The sequence below is a fragment of the Kogia breviceps genome, chromosome 1, assembly GCF_026419965.1.
Source record: "Kogia breviceps isolate mKogBre1 chromosome 1, mKogBre1 haplotype 1, whole genome shotgun sequence".
NCBI classification, from domain to species: Eukaryota; Metazoa; Chordata; class Mammalia; order Artiodactyla; family Physeteridae; genus Kogia; species Kogia breviceps.
Window position 1 is genome coordinate 85721122 of NC_081310.1, and position 19641 is coordinate 85740762.

Here is a 19641-nt window from a genome sequence, read left to right on the forward strand (position 1 = left end):
GCTAGATCACTGAGTTCCACTACAGTACTTGCTTTCTATGATGTCACATATCTGGGTGACTCCCCAGAAAACCTCACAGTCCCTAACACAGAGCTTCCACAGGCCCTGAAACTGGATATCATTTAAGACAAAAACCAAGCAGGAGGGACTTCCCTGGCAGTCCAGTGGTTAAGACGTCACCTTCCAATGCAGGGGGTGCGGGTTCAACCCCTGGTCAGGGAGCTAAGATCCCACATGCTTCACGGCCAAAAAAACAAAACATAAAACAGAAGCAATATTGTAACAAATTCAATAAAGACTTTTAAAATGGTGCACATCAAAAAAAAAAAAAAAAATGCCACCAAAGCAGGAAGCAGGCAGCAGGTCCATCTCTCACCTCCTGGGGGAGCCCTCACCACCCTCAGCTTGGGCTCCCGAGAAACTCAGCTTTGACTGGACGCTCCCTGGACACACCTGGAAGAAATAGGTTAAAACCCTAAACCGTAAAGAGGAGCGCATCACTTCATTCAGCCGTCAGACAATGAGGCACCATCCAGATCCTGAATTAGGCCAAGAAAGTGACAGCTGCTCATCCCCATATAATAAAAGTTGCGAACCTCCTTGTCACTTGTTCAACAGGTCACAAGTGAACATGACAAAGGCCAGCAAACGTCACAGCTTGGTTGCCAGCAGGGATGTCCTGGGCCAAGAACAGGTCCTTGGGTTCTTCCAGGCAGCTCACCTCAACACCAGCAAACAGAAGACTGGGCAAAGCACATATCTCTCCAGCCCCTCATGGTGCTGGCAGTGAGCTCCAGACAGAGACCAAACCCAGGAGTAGACAGGAAAGCTTTGCCACCTTGGAGAAGTTCCTTAGTCTCTGAGGATAAGAGTAATAATTGGATTGATGCAAGGGATAAAATATACAATACATGTGCTGTATAAACAGCTAAAAAGCCACCCAGACAAACTGGGTAATGGTGGAAAAACAAAAGAGGTGTAGAATTTTCACGGTGATGTACTGGAGCAAGCTGGCAAGAGCTAATTTTTAAATGTTCAGGAATTTTGCTAGCCAGTTGACATGACGTTAGTAGCTTGAAATCAGCCATAGCAGGAGTATTTACATCACAGAAATGGTCAAATGGGGCCTTTCCTCCCCACAGAGAGCCAATTTTTCAACATTTACCAGCACACCACTGTTTATAAATAAGAGTAATGCAACAGGAGTCAGTGAATTGTTGCTTCAGACACACTCACCATAACTTTATATGTCCAAGCGAACACTGATGAATTCAAGATAGTAAGCTTGGGAGGTCACATTCTCTCCTAACACTTAAAAAGCTTTTCCATTTCCACAAACATTTATTGAGACCTACTACATGCCAGACACCAGACAAAGATTCAAAAAACAAACAAACAAAAAACCTTTCCTGAATTGCTCACAGAGTGATGGAGCAGTGAGAAAGCACACACTACAAGACACTCAGGGAGTGCAGTGGTCCAGCACTTAGTTGTGAAGGTCCAAGTGCAAGCCACTGGAAAGGGCACTGCTGGCAGAGGGAATGGCATATCCAAAGGCACAGAGGCATGGACAATAAGACAACTTTTAAAAATTCCTCACTAGAACTGGCTTTGAGGAAGTTTTAGAGTTGTTCCACTATAGGCATTATTTATTCTAGCCAAAAAGTGCACCTCTCACCTCACTCCCCTCAGAAGAATTTAGCACCAGATTTCCTTTGGCTGTTTCCAAAATCCAAATACGCTTTCAGAGAGTGAGAATTTGTCATCCCTGAGACCAACTCCTCAAGCCAAAGGGGAGCTCCCCAAGACGTTGATAGAGGCAACATCTCTGTCAAGGGGACTACTTCACGTCGCAGCAGGCACTTGGATGTATGAAACCATTTAAATTTCCATCTCGTTTCTCCATAACACTTTATAGGGAACAATGAGTGCCAACATTTTTCTCTTGAAACATGTCCACATTCTGCCTTGGCGAATGCCAGAATTTGAATTTCAAAAATTAAGGAAAAAAATCCAAAGCATCCAGACAGAAAAAGGAGGTTACCTTCAAAGGAACAAAACTCAAGGTGACCTCAGACTCTGCAACATTAAACACAAGCAGACAGTGGAACCAGGTCATGAATCCTAAGCCAGCCAAGTCATTGTCCACGTGTAGAGGCAACAGAATGTCATTCTCTCTTTCACAGGGGTTCAGAAAATTATATCACCCACATGCCCTTTTTGAAAAAAGCATCTGAAGACACATCAACTGTCTCAAGAGGAATTAAAATACAAAATTCAAACATGGGGAAGTTGAGGTATCATGAAAGAATTGAAAGTGAGCAGGAAACCAGTTAAGTCTAAAAAATAAATTACTGTTGGGGAATTCCCTGGTGGCCCAGTAGTTAGGACTCTGCACTTTTAGTGACGTGGCCCAGGTTCAACCCCTGGTCGGGGAACTAAGACTGGCAAACTACACGGCATGGCCAATAAATAAATAAATAATTGTAAACGTGTTTTAAAATTGGATGTTAGCCATTTATATGAAATTCCAGAATAGGCAAAATTAATCTATGGTGAAAGAAATCAAAACAATAGTTGTTTCTGGGAGGACAGAGGTTGACTGGAAAGGGTTAAAAAGAAACCTAGAGTGTTGGAAATGTCTCTATCTTATAAAGGAGTTTTGTTCCACAGGTGTGCACATTTGTCAAACTTGCTGAATTGTACACTTAAGGTCAGTACACTTCACTGTATGTAATGATGTCAATAAAAATGAATATCTTAATATTAGGTCTTCTCATCTATGAATATGGTATAATCTCTGTTTTTTAGGTCTTCTTTAATTTCTCTCAGCAATGTTTTATAGATTTTAGTGTACAGGTTTGGCATGTCTTTTATCAGATTTAACTCTATTCCATGTTTTTATGCTATTTTTTTTAAGATTTACTTTTTTGTGTAAATTTATTTATTTATTTTTGGCTGTGTTGGGTCTTCGTTGTTGCACAAGGGCTTTCTCTAGTTGAGGTGAGTGGGGGCTACTATTCACTGTGGTGCACGGGCTTCTCATTGCGGTGGCTTCTTTTGTTGTTGCAGAGCACGGGCTCTAGGCGTGCGGGGTTCAGCAGTTATGGCACACGGGCTTCAGTGGTTGTGGCTCCTGGGCTCCAGAGCGCAGGCTCAGCAGTTGTGGTGCATGAGCTTAGTTGCTCCAGGGCATGTGGGATCCTCCCAGACTAGGGCCCGAACCCATGTCCCCTGCATTGGCAGGCGGATTCTTAACCACTGTGCCACCAGGGGAGCCCCAACTGATTTTTATGTATTGCTCTTGTATCCTGAAATCTTGTTGAACTCACTTATCAGTTCTAGTAGTTTTTTGGGAGATTCCATCAAATTTTCTATATAAATGATCATGTCATATATGAATAAACACAGTTTTACTTCTTTGCTCCCAATCTGGATGCCTTCTATTTCTTTTTCTTGTCTTACGACACTGACTAGAACCTCCAATATGATGTTGAATAGGTGATAAGAGTGGACACCCCTGCCTCATTCCCAGTCTTAGAGTGGAAGCAATTAGTATTTCGCTATAAAGTGTGCTGTTAGCTATAGGGCTTTTGTAGATGTTCTTTTTCAGGTAGAGGATCTTCCATTCTATTCCTAGTTTGTTGAGAGATTTTATCAAAACTGAACATAGGATTTGTAACAAATTAATCATTAGAGAAATGCAAATAAAATGCTAATGAGGTACCACTATATGCCTACTAGAATAGGTAAAATTAAAAAGACTGACCATACCAAGTATTGGTGAGAATATGAAGCAGCTGGAACTCTCATTCAGTACCAGTGGGCATGTAGTACAACCACTTTGGAAAACAATTTGGCAGTTCCTTAAAAAGTTAAGAAGGTATCTACCTACCCAAGAGAAATGAAAATACATGTCCACACAAAAACTTGTACATAAATGTTCATAGCTGCTTTATTTGTCATATCCAAACACTGGAAACAACCCAAATGTTCAACAGGTGAATGGACAGACAATGGTGGTATATTCATACCACACACCAGCAATAAAAAGAAATGAACTATTGACATGAACCTGCAATAATGTAGATGGATCTCAAATAATTATGCTAAGTGAAAGAAATCAGACCAAAAAATGTATACTGTATGACTCATTTATACAAAATTATTGAAAATGCAAACTAATCTATAGAGACAGAAGGCAAATCAGTGGCTGCCTGGGGACAGGGGTTGGGAGAGGCAAGAGGAGGAGACATGATGAAGCTTTTGAGGGTGATGGATATGTTCATTGTGATTGTGATACTGGTTTCATGGATATACAGCAATACAAACATCAAAACTTATCAAATTGTACACTGTAAATATGTGCAGTTATTACATGCCATCTATGCCTCAATTCAGCAGTTTAGAAGTGGAATAATAAAATTTTTAAGAGAATGTTAGTGATACAAATAATTATTAAAAGAACATATAGGGACCTCCCTGGCGGTGCAGTGGTTAAGAATCCACCTGCCAATGCAGGGGACAAGGGTTAGAGCCCTGCTCTGGGAAGATCCCACATGCCATGAAGCAACTAAGCCCGTGAGCCACAACTACTAAAACCCGTGGGCCTAGATAGAGCCCGTGCTCCACAACAAGAGAAGCCACTGCAATGAGAAGCCCACGCACCGCAATGAAGAGTAGCCACTGCTCACAGCAACTAGAGAAAGCCTGTGCGCAGAAGACCCGACGCAGCCATAAATAAATAAATATTTTTTTAAAAAAATATAAGAACATATACATAATATTAAAAAATAAGAGCTATACTCCAAGATCATAACCACAGACAAAATGTCTTGGAAAAAAAGCAGCTAAAGCTCTCATCAAAACATAGGGTATCAAAAGTCAGGGTTATTACTGATTTTGATATTTAGAGAAATATCAGTTTGTTTTTATTTTTTAAGTGTAGAAAAACTTCAAGTCCAGCAGAAGTGACTGGTTAGCCACTGGGGCCTCCCATGTTAAGAGGCATCAGTGCCAACTTGTCAAAGGGTGGGGAGTAGACCCGCTGGCTTCCCAAGTCACATCCTGTGACTCTTCCAAATACCCAGAGCCAGGAACCAGCTCAGCACCCCTACCAAGGGCATATGAGGGCCACCTCCCCTTCTCTGCTTCATCCCTGCCTCCTTGATATTTAAGGAAGGAGATATATATATATATATATATGATATATCTGAAGGAAAGGAAATAACTATCTCAAAGACATATCTGCACCCCCATGTTCATTGTAGCATTATTCACAATAGCCAAGATATGGAAACAACCTAACTGTTCATTAGTGGACAAATGGATCAAGAAAGTGTGATATATATACACAGAATGGAATATTATTCAACCAGAAAAAAAAAAGAGGGAAACCCTGACTTTGGCAACAACATGGATGAACCTTGAGGGCATTATGCTAAGTGAAATAATTCAGACAAAGACAAATACTGCATGATCTCACTTATATAATATGGAATCTAAAAACGCTGAACTCATAGAAACAAAAGTAAAATGGTGGTTGCCAGGGGCTAGGAGCTGGAGAAATGCAGAGATGTTGGCTAGAGATTACAAACTTCCAGTTATGAGATAAATAAATTCTGGGGATCTAATGTACCACACAGTCACTGTACTTAGCAATACTGTATTATATACCTGGAGGTTGCTAAATGTTCTCACCACCACCCAAAAAAATGGCAGTTATGTGAAGTGACGGAGGTGTTAACTAACCTTATTTTGTGGTAATCATTTCACAATATATACATGTATCAACATATCATGTTGTACACCTTAAACTTATACAATATTATATGTCAATTATAGCTCAATAAAGCTAGGAAGAAAAAAAAAAAACAGATCCCTGATCTCTCGGTCCGGTACCACACGGAGGGGGAAATGACCTCACAAAGAGCCTCAGCTGGGTTTCCCTGGTGACGCAGTGGTTGAGAGTCTGCCTGCCGATGCAGGGGATACGGGGTCGATCCCTGGTCTGGGAAGATCCCACATGCCGCGGAGCAACTAGGCCCGTGAGCCACAACTACTGAGCCTGCGCGTCTGGAGCTTGCGCTCCACAACAAGAGAGGCCGCGACAGTGAGAAGCCCGCACACAGCGATTTAGAGTGGCCCCCGCTCGCCGCAACTAGAGAAAGCCCACGCACAGAAACGAAGACCCAACACAGCCAAAAATAAATAAAAATAAATAAATAAAGTACATAACCTATTTAAAAAAAAAAAAAAAGCCTCGGCTGTCAACTCTGAGAAGGGCCCCGAGGAGGCGGAGTCTCTGCGTTGGAAAGGACCCTAGTGGCCTCCAAGCCAGTCCTGGCTCAATGCCAGTGGGGAGCCAGGCCCCAGGGGTTGGGTCAGAGCCTCCAGGTGAAGGTGAGGAAACATGTACTGCATGATCACCACCTGATTCCAGCGTGACTCCTACAGTCCTGCCTCACCGTGCATCCAATCACATCCATTTTCTGAGTGCCCACTGTGGGCCCACAGCTCTGGGAGGCAGGGCTACAACTACAAGACAGACACGGCCCAACCATAAGGGAGTTTACCTTCCAGTGAGAATCCCAGAGAGAAGACATGTAATAGGTGCGCGGCGCGCACACAGCCCTTAGCTCGCGGCTGTTAGCGCGAGACCCTGAGCGCCGCGGTTAGAGGCCCCGCCCCGCCAACAGTCAGCAGCTTGGCAGTGGTCCTCGTGGCAGAGAGTGCGGTAAGAGACGGGTCACAGCCTTCTACCCGGGGCCCTCCAGGCCTTCTGGCCTTGGGGCCTGTGGGTGAGAGCTGGGCACCCAACGACAAGCTGAAGGCTGTGTCCTACAGAGCTCACGCCCTCTCCATGGCCGCCCACTGGCTGGGCCCAGGCCTTGAGGCTGCAGTGAACCTCTCCCCCATCCCCGCCTCTGCAACCCTAATGGCAGCAGCAGTCTATGTGGCTCGCAGTCTGCGTGACCTGGTCCTGCTGTTTGGGCGGCCTGTGGAGCCTGAGGGCCAGTTGGGTCCTTGGGCGCCTGGCTCCCTCAGTGATGACGGCTGGGCAGGGTCTGGGGACCTGGCCCTGAGGGTGCTGCCAGCTGAGATCTGCCTCTTCAGCCGGGCCTGGGCACTGGTGGGAGGACCCCGACTGGGTGCTGCACCAACGCTCCCGGCAGGGTAACTGACCTCCGCAGGGACCCCCTCCTCTTAGCCAGAACCTGGACCTCAGAGAGTAAAAGTTGAGCCTTTGGGACCTTGCCCTTTCTGGTTAGAACAGAGAATAACATTTGTTTTGGTGGAGGTTTACAGGAACATCGTGACCTGACCGTGACCTGACCTCAAGAACAAAGGATCTGACACCAAAGAAGTTTGTAACAACTAACCACAACCCGCCCTCACCTTTCCTATAAAAGGGCTTTGCTGAAAGCTTGAGGGGAGTTCAGGGTTTTTAAGGCATGAGCCACCTGTCTCCTTGCACGGCCCTGCAATAAACCTTTCTCTGCTCCAAACTCTGATGTTTTAGTATTGTTTGGCCTCACTATGCATTGGGCACACAGACTTCCCTACAATAACAGACACAGGGAGGGCAGGTTAACGAACCTGGGGGCTGATTAGCTGGGGGTCAGGGGACATGGAGGAGTCCATGATGACTGTCAAGCTTTCAGGCCTGGTTAACTGAAGAGCCAGGGAACTAGAGCATCAGGAAGAGGTGATGTAGGGAAGAGATGTGGGCAGGAATATGCAGAGTTCAGTTTGGGTCACAGTGAAACTAATGGAATTTCTTTGGTTGTCCCCTTATCAGTGAGAACCCACAGGATTTGTAGGAGGAGAACAAAGCCAGGGCCAGAGAGTTGGCGGGTTCAGGCTAGGCCTGAGGACGGCCAGGAGCCACGGGGCTTTGCACCGTACCCCAAAGGCACGTGGCCGAGGGGCCTGGTCAGGAGTCAGGCAGCCTGTGTCCTGGCCAGAGCACAAACACATACTAACCCTCCACCCTGGGCAAGTTGTTCACTTCTCTGAGTCCTTGGCATCTGCTAAATACAGATGAAAATGCCCTCCTCGAATATTTCACAGGGTGGCTGTGAAGAATCTGGAAGAAATTTTGAAATTGTATAAGGCTATATAAATAAAAGGGGTCAAGTCCAAGGCCTTCTATGGGAAAGCTGAGGGGTTTTTTTGGTTTGTTTTTGTTTTTTTTATTTTTTGTGGTACGCGGGCCTCTCACTGTTGTGGCCTCTCCCCTTGCGGAGCACAGGCTCCGGACGCACAGGCTCAGCGGCCATGGCTCACGGGCCCAGCCGCTCCGCGGCATGTGGGATCTTCCCGGACCGGGGCACGAACCCGTGTCCCCTGCATTGGCAGGCGGATTCTCAACCACTGCACCACCAGGGAAGCCCGAAAGCTGAGGTTTATGGTGACTTGCCCAGGGCCAAACAACGGTTACCAGGTGCCATCAAGCTCTGGTGCCTCTGCCCCTCTATGATACCCCAGTCCCTCTGGGTACTTGCTGGTGGCACTTTCTGTGGAACACTGAGCCTCTCTTGGGGCCATTCCAGAAGACAAGACCCTCAGACTCCAATTCTGCCTCAGACACACACACAAGCCTTTTACCCACTTGGACTGGATCAAGGTCAGCCTCTGCAGGATATGTTCCCGCCCAGCTGGGAGGCAGAGCAGAAACCCACAGCCACCAGGACAACCCAGGCCCTACGGAGCCACACAGCCTGGGTTGTCATCTGGGAAATGAGAGATGTCCAGCTCTGAGCAGGTGCTCCAAGAATGTTTATTAGTATCCACACTGGGGAGCCCCAGGCTCTTGCCGAGAACAAGGGGCTGAAAGCATCCAGTCGGGGAAGCAAGGCCACCACCGCCTGACAGGTCTGGCACCCATGGAGATGGTAATGCTTCTGCTTCAGGCACAGCCAACTCACCCCCCTCTGCCCTTTAAGTCTCCTTGTAAAGAGATAGGGCTGTCCTTTCCACGAAGAAGTGAGGTCCCTGGTGGTTTCTTTACTTGTCTGACATCTACCAGCCCCCAGAAACCTTGACCCAGGCCCTCTGTCTGCTCCCCCAACCTTGGCCAGCATCAGCAACCACATGTTCAGCACAGGGAGCCCACCCACACCCTGGCAGCCCCCACTCGCTCCTAGAACCTGCCAGCTAAAGTCTAGAGCGGACAAATTCTATCAGGTGCTCCAACTGCTCCTCCAGGCGCTGCTCATCTCCGTGGTTCTCAATGACCCAATCGAAGGCCCCGACGTTGTCCAGGCCACATTCTGACTCAGCATCATCCACCCCTGCAGAGGAGGTATGGCGAGGTCAGGCCCCATCCCTCCTGACAAACACCAGGCATTGGGCATTGTGGCCTGCTGACCCCACATGGAGCCACCCTCTCTTGCACGCCCCTCGGTCCCTCCAGAACCGTAAGCTCCACTTACCCCAGAGGGCACTTCCCCACCCCATGAAACACCAGGATAGCAGGTTCAGCAGTCCACAGCCACCTGAGCCCCACAGAGGGTCCCGCCGACTTAAGTCTTCACTTGTCACTGCCATCTCAAACCACAGACAACCCAAATGGCCATTTCATTTGCATTTTATGTGAAGCTGGTCGTGTCCATTTCTATCCCTATATCTCTGATTCAGTTCCCTTGGAAGGCAGTGTGTGCCATTCTCACCTGACAATGAGAATGGTAATAAGAGCATCTACCTGGTGGGTTTGCTGCTACTATAAAGTGAGATAATGTTTAAAGGGCTTAGCATGGGCCTGGCCAGAGTGAGTGCCCAGGAGGTGAACAGCCATTAGGAAGGGTCGTACCCACTGATCTGAACTTCCCCAAGTCACAATGACCTAGGGCAGGGAAGACATTTGAGCTATGCCTCTGAATTGCCACAGAGTCGGTCCTGGGCTGGCACGACTAAGGCTGCCTAGTAGAGCTCCCTCTTCCCCCTCCCCCTACTCGGTTAATCAAACAGGAGTGAAGTTTATCAGGCCCACCCTCTGACCCACTGTCAGTCCCCCCACCAGGCTGGAAAGCAAAAGTGAAAGACCAGGGGAATGGGTCCCAGCCAGACCTCCAGAAGCCCACTGGCCTGGAGAAGGCAGCCCAGGTAAGGATACCAGGCCAAGGTCACGGGGCAACCTTCATCCCCAAGGATACCACCCTCTACCCAACTCCACTTTTTAATCTGGAGGTGCTCCTGAGCCCCAGGCCTCAGACTCCTTTTTATAATCCCCTGCTCACTCCCCACAGCCTGCCAGGGAGACAGCAGAAGACCAGACCGAGAGCCCAGGAGTGGGTGGGTGGCCTGGTCTACAGGTGGGGCGGCTGGCCTGCGTGCCGAGCCTTGGGGCAGAGGTTGTGAGCAGCTCACCTGGTGTGAACACCCAGCCCCGCTGCTGTCGGCTCTGCTCTGTGGCCACCACGCGGACCGTCTGTGTCACAGCCCCATAGGCCTCCCGAAACCACTGGATGTCAGACACCCTCCGTGTGTCACTCACCAGCTGCAGGGAAAGGACACAAACAAGTGACCAACAGGACATGGTGCAGGGAGCAGCAGGACAAGGCACTGGGGGTGAGGGAGAAAGAGGAGACCCAGCCCCGGTCCAAATAAACAGGAGCCTGGACTACAAAACCCAGAAAAGTGTAGCCCCATTCCCTATTATTACCCAGCCAGCTGGGATGGACATCCCCTCCTCCCTCCAGGCAGCCCTTCCCGACTGCTGCTGTCCGCAGCCCGATCTGCCCACACAGTACTCTACGGTCATGTCGGTCATCGCTGAGCTGAAGAAGAGGCCTCAAGCTTTGAAGTCAGATCAGCCAGTCCAATACACTCATTTTACAGATGAGCAAACTGGTGCCAGAAACAAAGATACCCTAATCGGTCCCTGCCCCCAGCACCTTTTAAAACGTAAATGTGATTCCTGTCAGACCCTTGCCCTAAATCTCTCAAAGGTTTCCCATAATTCTAATACAATCCAAAGCTCTCACCCCAACTTACAAGGACCTATAAGATCTGGCACCTACTTCCCATCACTTTCCCTTCATTCATTCTGCTGCAGCCAACTGACAACCTTGCTGTTTCTTAAACATACGAACCAGGTCTCCTCCTCAGGGCCTTTGCACATCCTACTCCCTCTGCCGAGATAATCATGAGGGAGGCTCCCTTGCTTCATGGAGGTTTCTGCTCAAATATCACCTCCTCGGAGAGGCTGTCCCTACCATCCTGGCTCCCTTCCTGTCCCTTTCAATTCTTATAGGCTTTTTATTTTTCTCTGAGCACTACATATTCATGAAACCATCACTATTTATCTGTTTGTGTTTATTGCCTGATCTGCACTCTGCAGAGTTGGCTCCATGAGGGAAAGGACTGTGTCTCCATTCACTGCTCTATCCCTGGCCCTTAGCACCGTCTGACACATAAGGAGCACTCAGGAGCACATGGTCAATGAACGAATGAATAAGCGAATAAAGAGGTCAGCTGTTTTTGTCCATGCTGCGGACATGTTCATTCACCCAGCTCTTAAACAAGTACTATGTCAAACACCTACTGTGTGCCGGGCACTGTGCTAGGCACTGGGGATAGAGTGGTGAGCACAACAGACCTGGTGCTTGCCCTCAGGAAGCTCACTGTGTGGTGGGAGAGACAGACTCTAAAGATGCAGCTTCACGAATTACCAGGTAATCACAACGCATATCAACAAGCATCTGGACCTTACCACTCTGAAACGGATCTCCTGATTTTCTTCCCAGACCTGTTCCTCCACACTGTCCCTGTCTCAGAAAATCACAACTCCATCTGTCTAGCTACTCAGAACAAAACCCTTGGATTTGTCTCCTGTCCTTCCACCCCAGAGCCATCATATCGGGAAATCCTATTGGTTCTATCCTCAAAATCTGTGCAGAATCCACCCCTTCTCTCCACTCCACCACCACCCCGAGCTGAGCCATGGCCATTTTGCTGTCTTGTGGAAAGATCCTCTGCCTGGCCTCTCTGCTTCCATTCTTGCCCTCCCGCAGCAGCCAGGGAGAGCTTTCTAAACCTTAGAGCAGACCATGCCTCTCCTCTGCTCCAAACCCTCCAGTGAGTCCCCATCTCACTCAGAAACCCCAGGCTCTTCCAGACAATCTGCATGATCTGACCTCACCTCCTGCACTCACCCTTCACCCACAAAAACCCATTTGGGTCACTCCCTTACTTCCTTCAGGTCCCACTCAAATGTCATCACATCAGTGAGACCTTCCCTGATACCCTTAATATTAAAGCAGCAACCCAGCCCTCCTTGCCTGCTTTATTTTGTCCCTTAGTATTTATCTTCACCTGACATATTCTATATTTTTTTAGAGCCTAACTCCCTCTGCACCCAGCTATAATGTAAGTCCTGAGCGCAGGGACTTCATCAAATTTTCACATGATGTATCCCCAAATCACCTGGAACCAGTCCTGCTACAAGAAGACACTACTGGCTGCCAGAATGAATGAGGAAGGAAAAAGGTAAGGTGCTATGGGAGCGCCTGACCAGGAGTGCCAGTTAAGACCTGGGCATCAGGGAAGTCTTCCCTGTGGAGGTGCCATGGGAGCTGAGCTGGAGCTAACCAGGTGAAGAGGGAAAGAAAGGGCAGTCCGGGCAGGTAGAAGGACACTGGCAGAGGCCTTTATTCCAGAAGGGGTTTGATTTATTTGAGGAACAGAGAGAAGGCCAATGTTGCTGCGGCTTAAGGAGTAAGGAGGCTAGAAGGGCAGCAGGAGCCAATCATTCAAGGCCCAGAAGTTCACATTACAGATTTTGATTTTGTCCGTCAAAACAGTGGGACAAAGTGTTCTAAACATGACTTGGTTGATGTTTTTTAAAAGGTCACTCTGAACTGATTCACTTTGTTGTAAAGCAGAAACTAACACACCATTGTAAAGCAATTATACTCCAATAAAGATGTAAAAAAATTAAAAAAAATTTAAAAATAAAAGGTCACTCTGGCTGCTGTGTGATGAATGGATCACAAGGAACAAGAGCCAAAGCAGGCACCAGTGTGAGGGCTACTACAACCGTCTGGGTGAGAGACAGTGGGGGATTGGACCAGGGGGGTGGCCATGGGGAGAGAGAAATGGACACACATGTGAGATATGTCTGAGGAGAGGCAGAGGGCTGGGGAAACATATTTTCCTAATGCTGCCATAGAGCCCACTTACCCATACGGGCTGGGAGACGGCCTCCACGATCTTCTTGCAGAAGAAGCCTGGGTCGGCCTGGCGCTTCTCCTCCCCCCAGCGGATCATGTCCCTCCGAAAGGACTCCTTGTAGGTGCTGGCATCCAGGAGTCTCTGGAAGTCTAAGCCGTGCTCCTGCCCAAAGCACATTCTGTTTATGCTACCACCCTCTCAACCTCACTTAGGTCTTCCCTAAAACAGAGGGAGGGCCACCCCTCCCCTCACCTGCCCTCCCTGAGGGCTGCCGTAAAGACCGGTAAGGTTGCTGCCAGGCCAGAGGCCTGCAGGGGAAAGGGCCCTAGAAACCAGGAACTCCCAAACACTGGCAGATGGAAGAAATGCCTTGGGATAATCCAGAGATTGTTTCAGTTTGTCTTTAAATGTGTCATGTGGTTTTCTCTTTTGCAACAGTTTTACCTCCCCAATTATTTCTGGCTTAAACTAAACCTGAAATTAGTTTACCTCCCTTGGGCACAGGCTTAGTCTTCAACTAAAGTGGGAAATCTGAAAACATCATATTCTGTGTTCTTCCACAACCCCTCTGGCATCGTTTGTCCCCATCCCAAAGCCCAGGAGACTTGGCTTCCCTGTCTCTCTCCCCTTCCCCTCACCCCCTTCCTCATCCCCAAATTCCTGCCACCTTTGCTGCATCAGCATCACTACATTTGGCTCTGGGCACTCCTGGACCCCTGGAGCAGGAGGGGCTATTCTGACTACCCTAGGGAACCCCTTCCAGACCCAGCCTTCCCTTCTCCAGGGACACTGACAAGCAGGAGTGTCCATCCAGAGGGTCCCAGGATGGGAGGGGGTCTGAAAAACATCACTCAGTTCAGGTTTCAGCTCCCCTGGCATTCACTGCAGCAAGATCCTCTCCCAAAAGACTCAGTTTCTTCATGTACAAACTGAAGGGGCCGTGACCCAGCAAGTCAAATCACCTGCCTGCACCCTATTCCAAAGTGGGGTCAGCAGCCATCTCCCATTTATAAACTATAAACTAGCTTGCCATGTACTTTTTTTTTTTTTTTGGCTGCTTTCTCTAGTTGCGGCAAGCAGGGGCTTCTCTTCGTTCCGCTGCACGGGCTTCTCATTGTGGTGGCTTCTCTTGTTGCAGAGCACAGGCTCTAGGCGCACAAGCTTCAGTAGTTGTGGCACGTGGGCTCAGCAGTTGTGGCTTGCGGGCTCTAGAGCACAGGCTGTAGCTGTTGCACACGGGCTTAGTTGCTCCGGGGCATGTGGGATCTTCCCGGACCAGGGCTTGAATCTGTGTCTCCTGCATTGGCAGGTGGATTCTTTACTGCGCCACCAGGGAAGCCCTGCCATGTACTCTACCACAGGGGAAGGTTAGCCACCAGGAGCATTATAGTCTGCTTGTCAATTATATTCCCCATTGCAACTTAAAAAATCAATGCATTAACATTTCATTTTGAATTTGTTTTCAAATGGGAGTAATGGGGCTTCCCTGGTGGTGCAGTGGTTGAGAGTCCGCCTGCCAATGCAGGGGACATGGGTTCGTGCCCCAGTCCGGGAAGATCCCACATGCCGCGGAGCGGTTGGGCCCGTGAGCCATGGCCGCTGAGCCTGTGCGTCCAGAGCCTGTGGTCTGTAACGGGAGAGGCCATAACAGTGAGAGGCCCGCGTACCGCAAAAAAAAAGGGGGGGGAGTAATGGATGAAGTGGTGCTGGACTTAAAAACAGCAGGCGTAGGCTGGCCTATCTGTCTCCTACTGGGGTTTTAGAAATGCAAACTCCTGCCCACTCACCCTACCCCACCACCCTCCAGCCTGGCTCACTGGTCTGGAGTGGGGCCTAATTTGGGAAGTTTGGAAACAGATCAGTGGTTTTCAAACTGCTCCTCTGAGCCCTGGGGTATGGAGGTGCCCAAGCCCCACTGAGGAAGGCTGAGTGCCTCCACTCCACTCAGAGTCGCTCCCAGTCTATCTACTGGATACAGGGAATTTCTGCATCCAGTTTCATTTGGGAAAGGTTCCCACTAAAAATAATAATAATAATAATAATAACCTTTGAAAACCACTGAATCTGTTATTCCCAGGATCCCCCAGGCTGCCATCCTACGAATGGGTCTGTTTAGGTGGTGGGAGAAGACTCGATGGTACAGGAGAATGCTTCCCATGGAGATGGGGCCGTCTTATGGAAGAAGGGGACAAATTCATTTTGTGTGGACCCAGAAGTTCAGTCTCAGGCCAACTGACCAAGGGGCCATGAGCACAGGTCCCTGGAAGGGTGCACCTAGAAGTCAAGGACAGAAATGTAAGCGAAGATCAGGTTCTTCATTGTGTGAGGAGCTAATCCCACCCTCCAGGCTCCCTTTCTGAAGTCTAAGATCCTGAGAGTTCCTATTTATTTTTTGCAGTCCTATTTTTTTTTTAATCTACATGGTTCAAATGACAAACATCATTTACAGTGAAAAATCTCTCTCCCTCCTCTGTTCCCCAGCCATGTAGCTCCCTTCCCTGGAAGCAGCCAATGGTCCAGTCTCTTTTGTATCCTGCCCAGGCTTTTACACATCCCAAGCGCCTAGAACGGTGCTGAATGCACCCCATAAATATTTGTTGATGGCTAAGTATATGAGCAAATATATTTACAATTTTCCCCATTTTTATACAAATCCAGCATTCTCTATACACTGTTCTACATCTTGCTTTTTTCATGTGATTAAATTTCTAAGGGGAGAATTCCAAGGGTTGCTGCAGGCCAGCTTTAATGGGGGGAGGGGGGGTGATGTGTGTCATATTTTTTGAATAAGGGAACAGACCCTTACCAATAACACGGCATCATAGCTGCCAACTTGCGTCTACAGCCTTTTCTGGACACACTTTCCTGAACATGCTCTAGGGAGGTGGCCTGAAGTGAGTAAGGCCAATGGGAAAGAAACTTAAACAGAAAATGCCCCCAAAAGGTCCACCTATAGAAAGTGGAGAGCCGTCTGACACCTGCCAAAAGGGGTCAGAGAGACGCTGCTAGTGACTCAAGCAACAGCACAGCAACCAAATCTCAGGAGCTGGCTTCTTCCAACCCACCAGATGCCACAGAACCACCACCTACCTGAGCATACTGCTCCTTGAGTGGACCAGAGAGCCGGAGGACAGCACACATGTCAGCTCCAAGTCTGTGAGACAGGGAGATCCAAACGCCATTAACCTAAAGCTTCCAGGTCCCAGAAGAGTGAAGCCCCATTTCTGCTACTGGCATCTATATAACTTTGTCAGGTCTCAACTTCCCTGATTTCCTCATCTGTAAAATGGGGATAACAGTTTCTTTTCTGTCTCCCACAGGATTATTATGAAACTCGAATATGAAAGAGCCCTGAAACTAAGAGGGAAAACAAATAAAAGCATAATTACAGTGTGAACATCCTGGCAATATTCTGGCTGGATTCAGTTACTACTGGGCCCCTAAACTAGTTCTCTCACAGCCAGGGGTATCTCAGTCTCAACTTACTTGGTCACCACACATAAATAACTCATTCATTCAGTTGTTCAATTTACTCAACCAACCACTTGTTGGGTTCTATATTTGGATCCAGGTGATATGAATGTGAATAAGATATATGATTTCTGCCCTGACCTTGAGATGCTTACAGATTCACTTAAACACTGACATGGTGAAATAGATGTTCTTATTTCCATGTTTCAGGTGAGGAAACTGAGGTTGAGTGAGTAAAACTGACTCATCCAAAGCACCGTTGCAAGCAGCAAAGCCAACATGGGTAAAATAAATATAAAAGCCAACATTTAGTTCCTATGCCTTTACTAAATGCCAAGAATTGTTCCAAGCCCTTCATGTGCGTTATCTCATTTAATCCTTACAATCACCCTATTATTATCTCCATCTCACAGATGACAAAACTTTCTCATGAAAAACTTGTACAGGCTTCCCTGGTGGCGCAGTGGTTAAGAATCTGCCTGCCAATGCAGGGGACACGGGTTTGAGCCCTGGTCCGGGAAGATCCCACATGCCGCGGAGCAACTAAGCCCGTGCGCAACATCTACTGAGCCTGTGCTCTAGAGCCCGCGAGCCACAACTGCTGAGCCCGCATGCCACAACTACTGAAGCCCACGCACCTAGAGCCCGTGCTCTGCAACCAGAGAAGCCACCGCAATGAGAAGCCCGCACACCGCAACGAAGAGTAACCCCTGCTCGCCACAACTAGAGAAAGCCCGTGAGCAGCAACGAAGACCCAACACAGCCATAAATAAATAAATTTATTTTTAAAAAAGAAAAGAAACTTGTACAAGATCACCCTCGAATAAGTGGTTGAGTCAGGATTTGAATCCCAGCATAGTCTAATCCCAGAGCCTGTGCTTCTGATCACAAATTGATTTATGTGTTGGGTGGTAAGAAGAAATGTTACTTAGGAAAAGGTGGCGGATACTTAGTGGTGAAAGATTAGGGCGGCAAATTCTGCCCTGGGCTTTTCCGCAACCTCTTAGAACCCCCATGGTGCCCCAAAGCAGCCTCCTGTTACCCTCACCACACTGGCCTTCAAGAGGAGAGGAGCCCCACCCCACGTTCTCAGGCTTCTGTGCTCTCCTAGCCCAACAAAAATGCTCCCACAGAGAACACCTTGCTTTGGGAGAAAACCTGAGCAAAAGGTATTATTAGGAGAAGCAGTGAGGTAAAGCAAAAAGAACCCATTCCTTGGAGCTAGGCTAAAGCTGAATTTGAGTTCTGGATCTACTGACTACTTTGTGTTTCTGGCAAGTCTGGGTTTGGGTTTTTGTTTGTTTGTTTTTAACTTTTCAGAGTCTCAGTTTCTTCATCTGTGAAATGGAGATACTGATTAATAATACCACACAGTACCTAACAACACTATGTGACACACAATAAAGGCTCAGTAAACCCTAGCAATTAGGTGGTGTGCTGGGCAAGGATTCGTCTTTGAAGTCTGATACAACTGAGGTGTGGTCTGAGGCAAATCCTTTATCTGTGACTCAATTTCCTTTTCTGTAACCATCACCTCGCAACACTGTCTGGAGGATTAAGAATGATGTATAAAAAGTGCCTTAGTAGTAACTGTTACTAATGCTTCTTGGACAGACCTACAGCTTACAGTCTTCGGAGAGGTGGCCGCCTGGTTCTTTGACGTGGGCGTGTGCAGACTGCTGTTTTACGTGACGGTGACAGTCCTTCACTTCTCGCCGCCCAGTGCTCCTTCTGCCCTGCAACCCGAGGACCTCAACTCCAAAGGTCACTCCATCACACCCCAACATACCCCTCGTGTCACGTGATTCGGGGTCTCCCCGGTCCTCCTCCTTCCCCGCCCCGCGGACACCTGCTCTGCAGCGCTTCGGTCACGAAGTCCTTCCCGGATTTCCTCTTCCCGCTGAACAGCAGCACCAGCCGCGGGGCGCCTCCCAGCGGGGCCATGGGGCCGCAACCCTTTGAGATCCCTAAAACTGACACTTTTCCCTATCCCTTAAATCAGGCCACCGGGCCCAGAATGGACGCGGCCACTCGGTGGAGTGGAAACAAGGAGGGGTTCCGCCCCCGTCTTCCTCATGGCCGTGGAGAGGACTGTCAGCCCGCACACGTGCTTCCGTGACTTTAAATTAAAGCCTGCACAAATGGATTATGGAGAGAAAGAAGGTTAATTCCTAGGGCAGCCTTCTAGCTAAAGAAGCTCCCCTACCAGAACTCATTTGGAATCGTCCAACCCGCCCAGACTCTGACGTCACGGCCCCGCCTTCTTAGCCGACACGCGTGACACGTGGGGGGGGAATTGGACGCAACTATTTTCCTCCGAGGGGTGGGTGACGTCTTAAAATTTCCTAAGTGAACCTCACATTGCCTTGCACACAACCCTACAAACATGAAAAAAAAAGAATAAACGTTTTCATGTTGAGAAAGTTTTCAAAACTGCCTGTTTATCTGTGCATTTTAATGCATGTGCTAAAGCAAATTCGTATATGCCCCACAGGGAAAATAGGTCTTTCTGGATATGAAATGAGGCGATGATTCCAGGGGTGTGTCTGGTGACGTCATGCTGGGGAGGAGCTTAGACAAACGCCTTATTTTATCGTTAAAGGGTTTTATAATTCGAGAGGTCACTAGAGTGCGACCCTTTAAGCCCAGCGAGAAGATTCACATCGCTTTTCTAGCCGCAGCCTCCTCTCCAAAGGTTTTCTGAAGCGAGAGAGCTTGGAATGACATCAACAGAATGTTTAAAAGGGGCTTTGAAGCCACACCTGGACGAGATTACCTAGTTGGGTTTTTTTTTTTTTTTGGTTTTTGGTTTTTGGTTGGTTGTTTGTTTTTTGAGATTACCTAGTTTTATCTGGAGTCTTGCTCTCATCCAGGAGTTCAAGGGGCAAAAATAAGTGGTGGTGATCTGCCGCTTCCCTGAATTCCCACTTCTGCCCACAGCAGCTGACAGCTAGTCCCAGTTAAGTAAGTGGAGTCATCTTTAGCTATGACTCG

General features: G+C 48.2%; 1 protein-coding gene across 3 annotated transcripts; it reads right to left on the minus strand.

Moving 5' to 3' along the window:
• Window positions 1-8764: 8764 nt before the first annotated feature.
• On the minus strand, window positions 8765-18888 carry PMVK (phosphomevalonate kinase). 3 transcript variants are annotated; one of them, XM_059073234.2, is made up of 5 exons: window positions 18497-18888; window positions 16267-16330; window positions 13186-13338; window positions 10372-10501; window positions 8765-9296 (listed from the first exon to the last, which is right to left on the minus strand). In XM_059073234.2, the coding sequence occupies exons 1-5, from the start codon at window positions 18589-18591 to the stop codon at window positions 9160-9162; spliced, it is 579 nt and encodes a 192-aa protein (XP_058929217.1). In that variant the 5' UTR covers window positions 18592-18888; the 3' UTR covers window positions 8765-9159. The 3 variants fall into 3 exon arrangements, with proteins under 3 accessions (XP_058929217.1, XP_058929227.1, XP_066893267.1); XM_059073244.2 differs by having other exon boundaries at window positions 18437-18635; XM_067037166.1 differs by lacking the exon at window positions 18497-18888 and adding an exon at window positions 18264-18285.
• Between the last annotated feature and the right edge of the window lie 753 nt (window positions 18889-19641).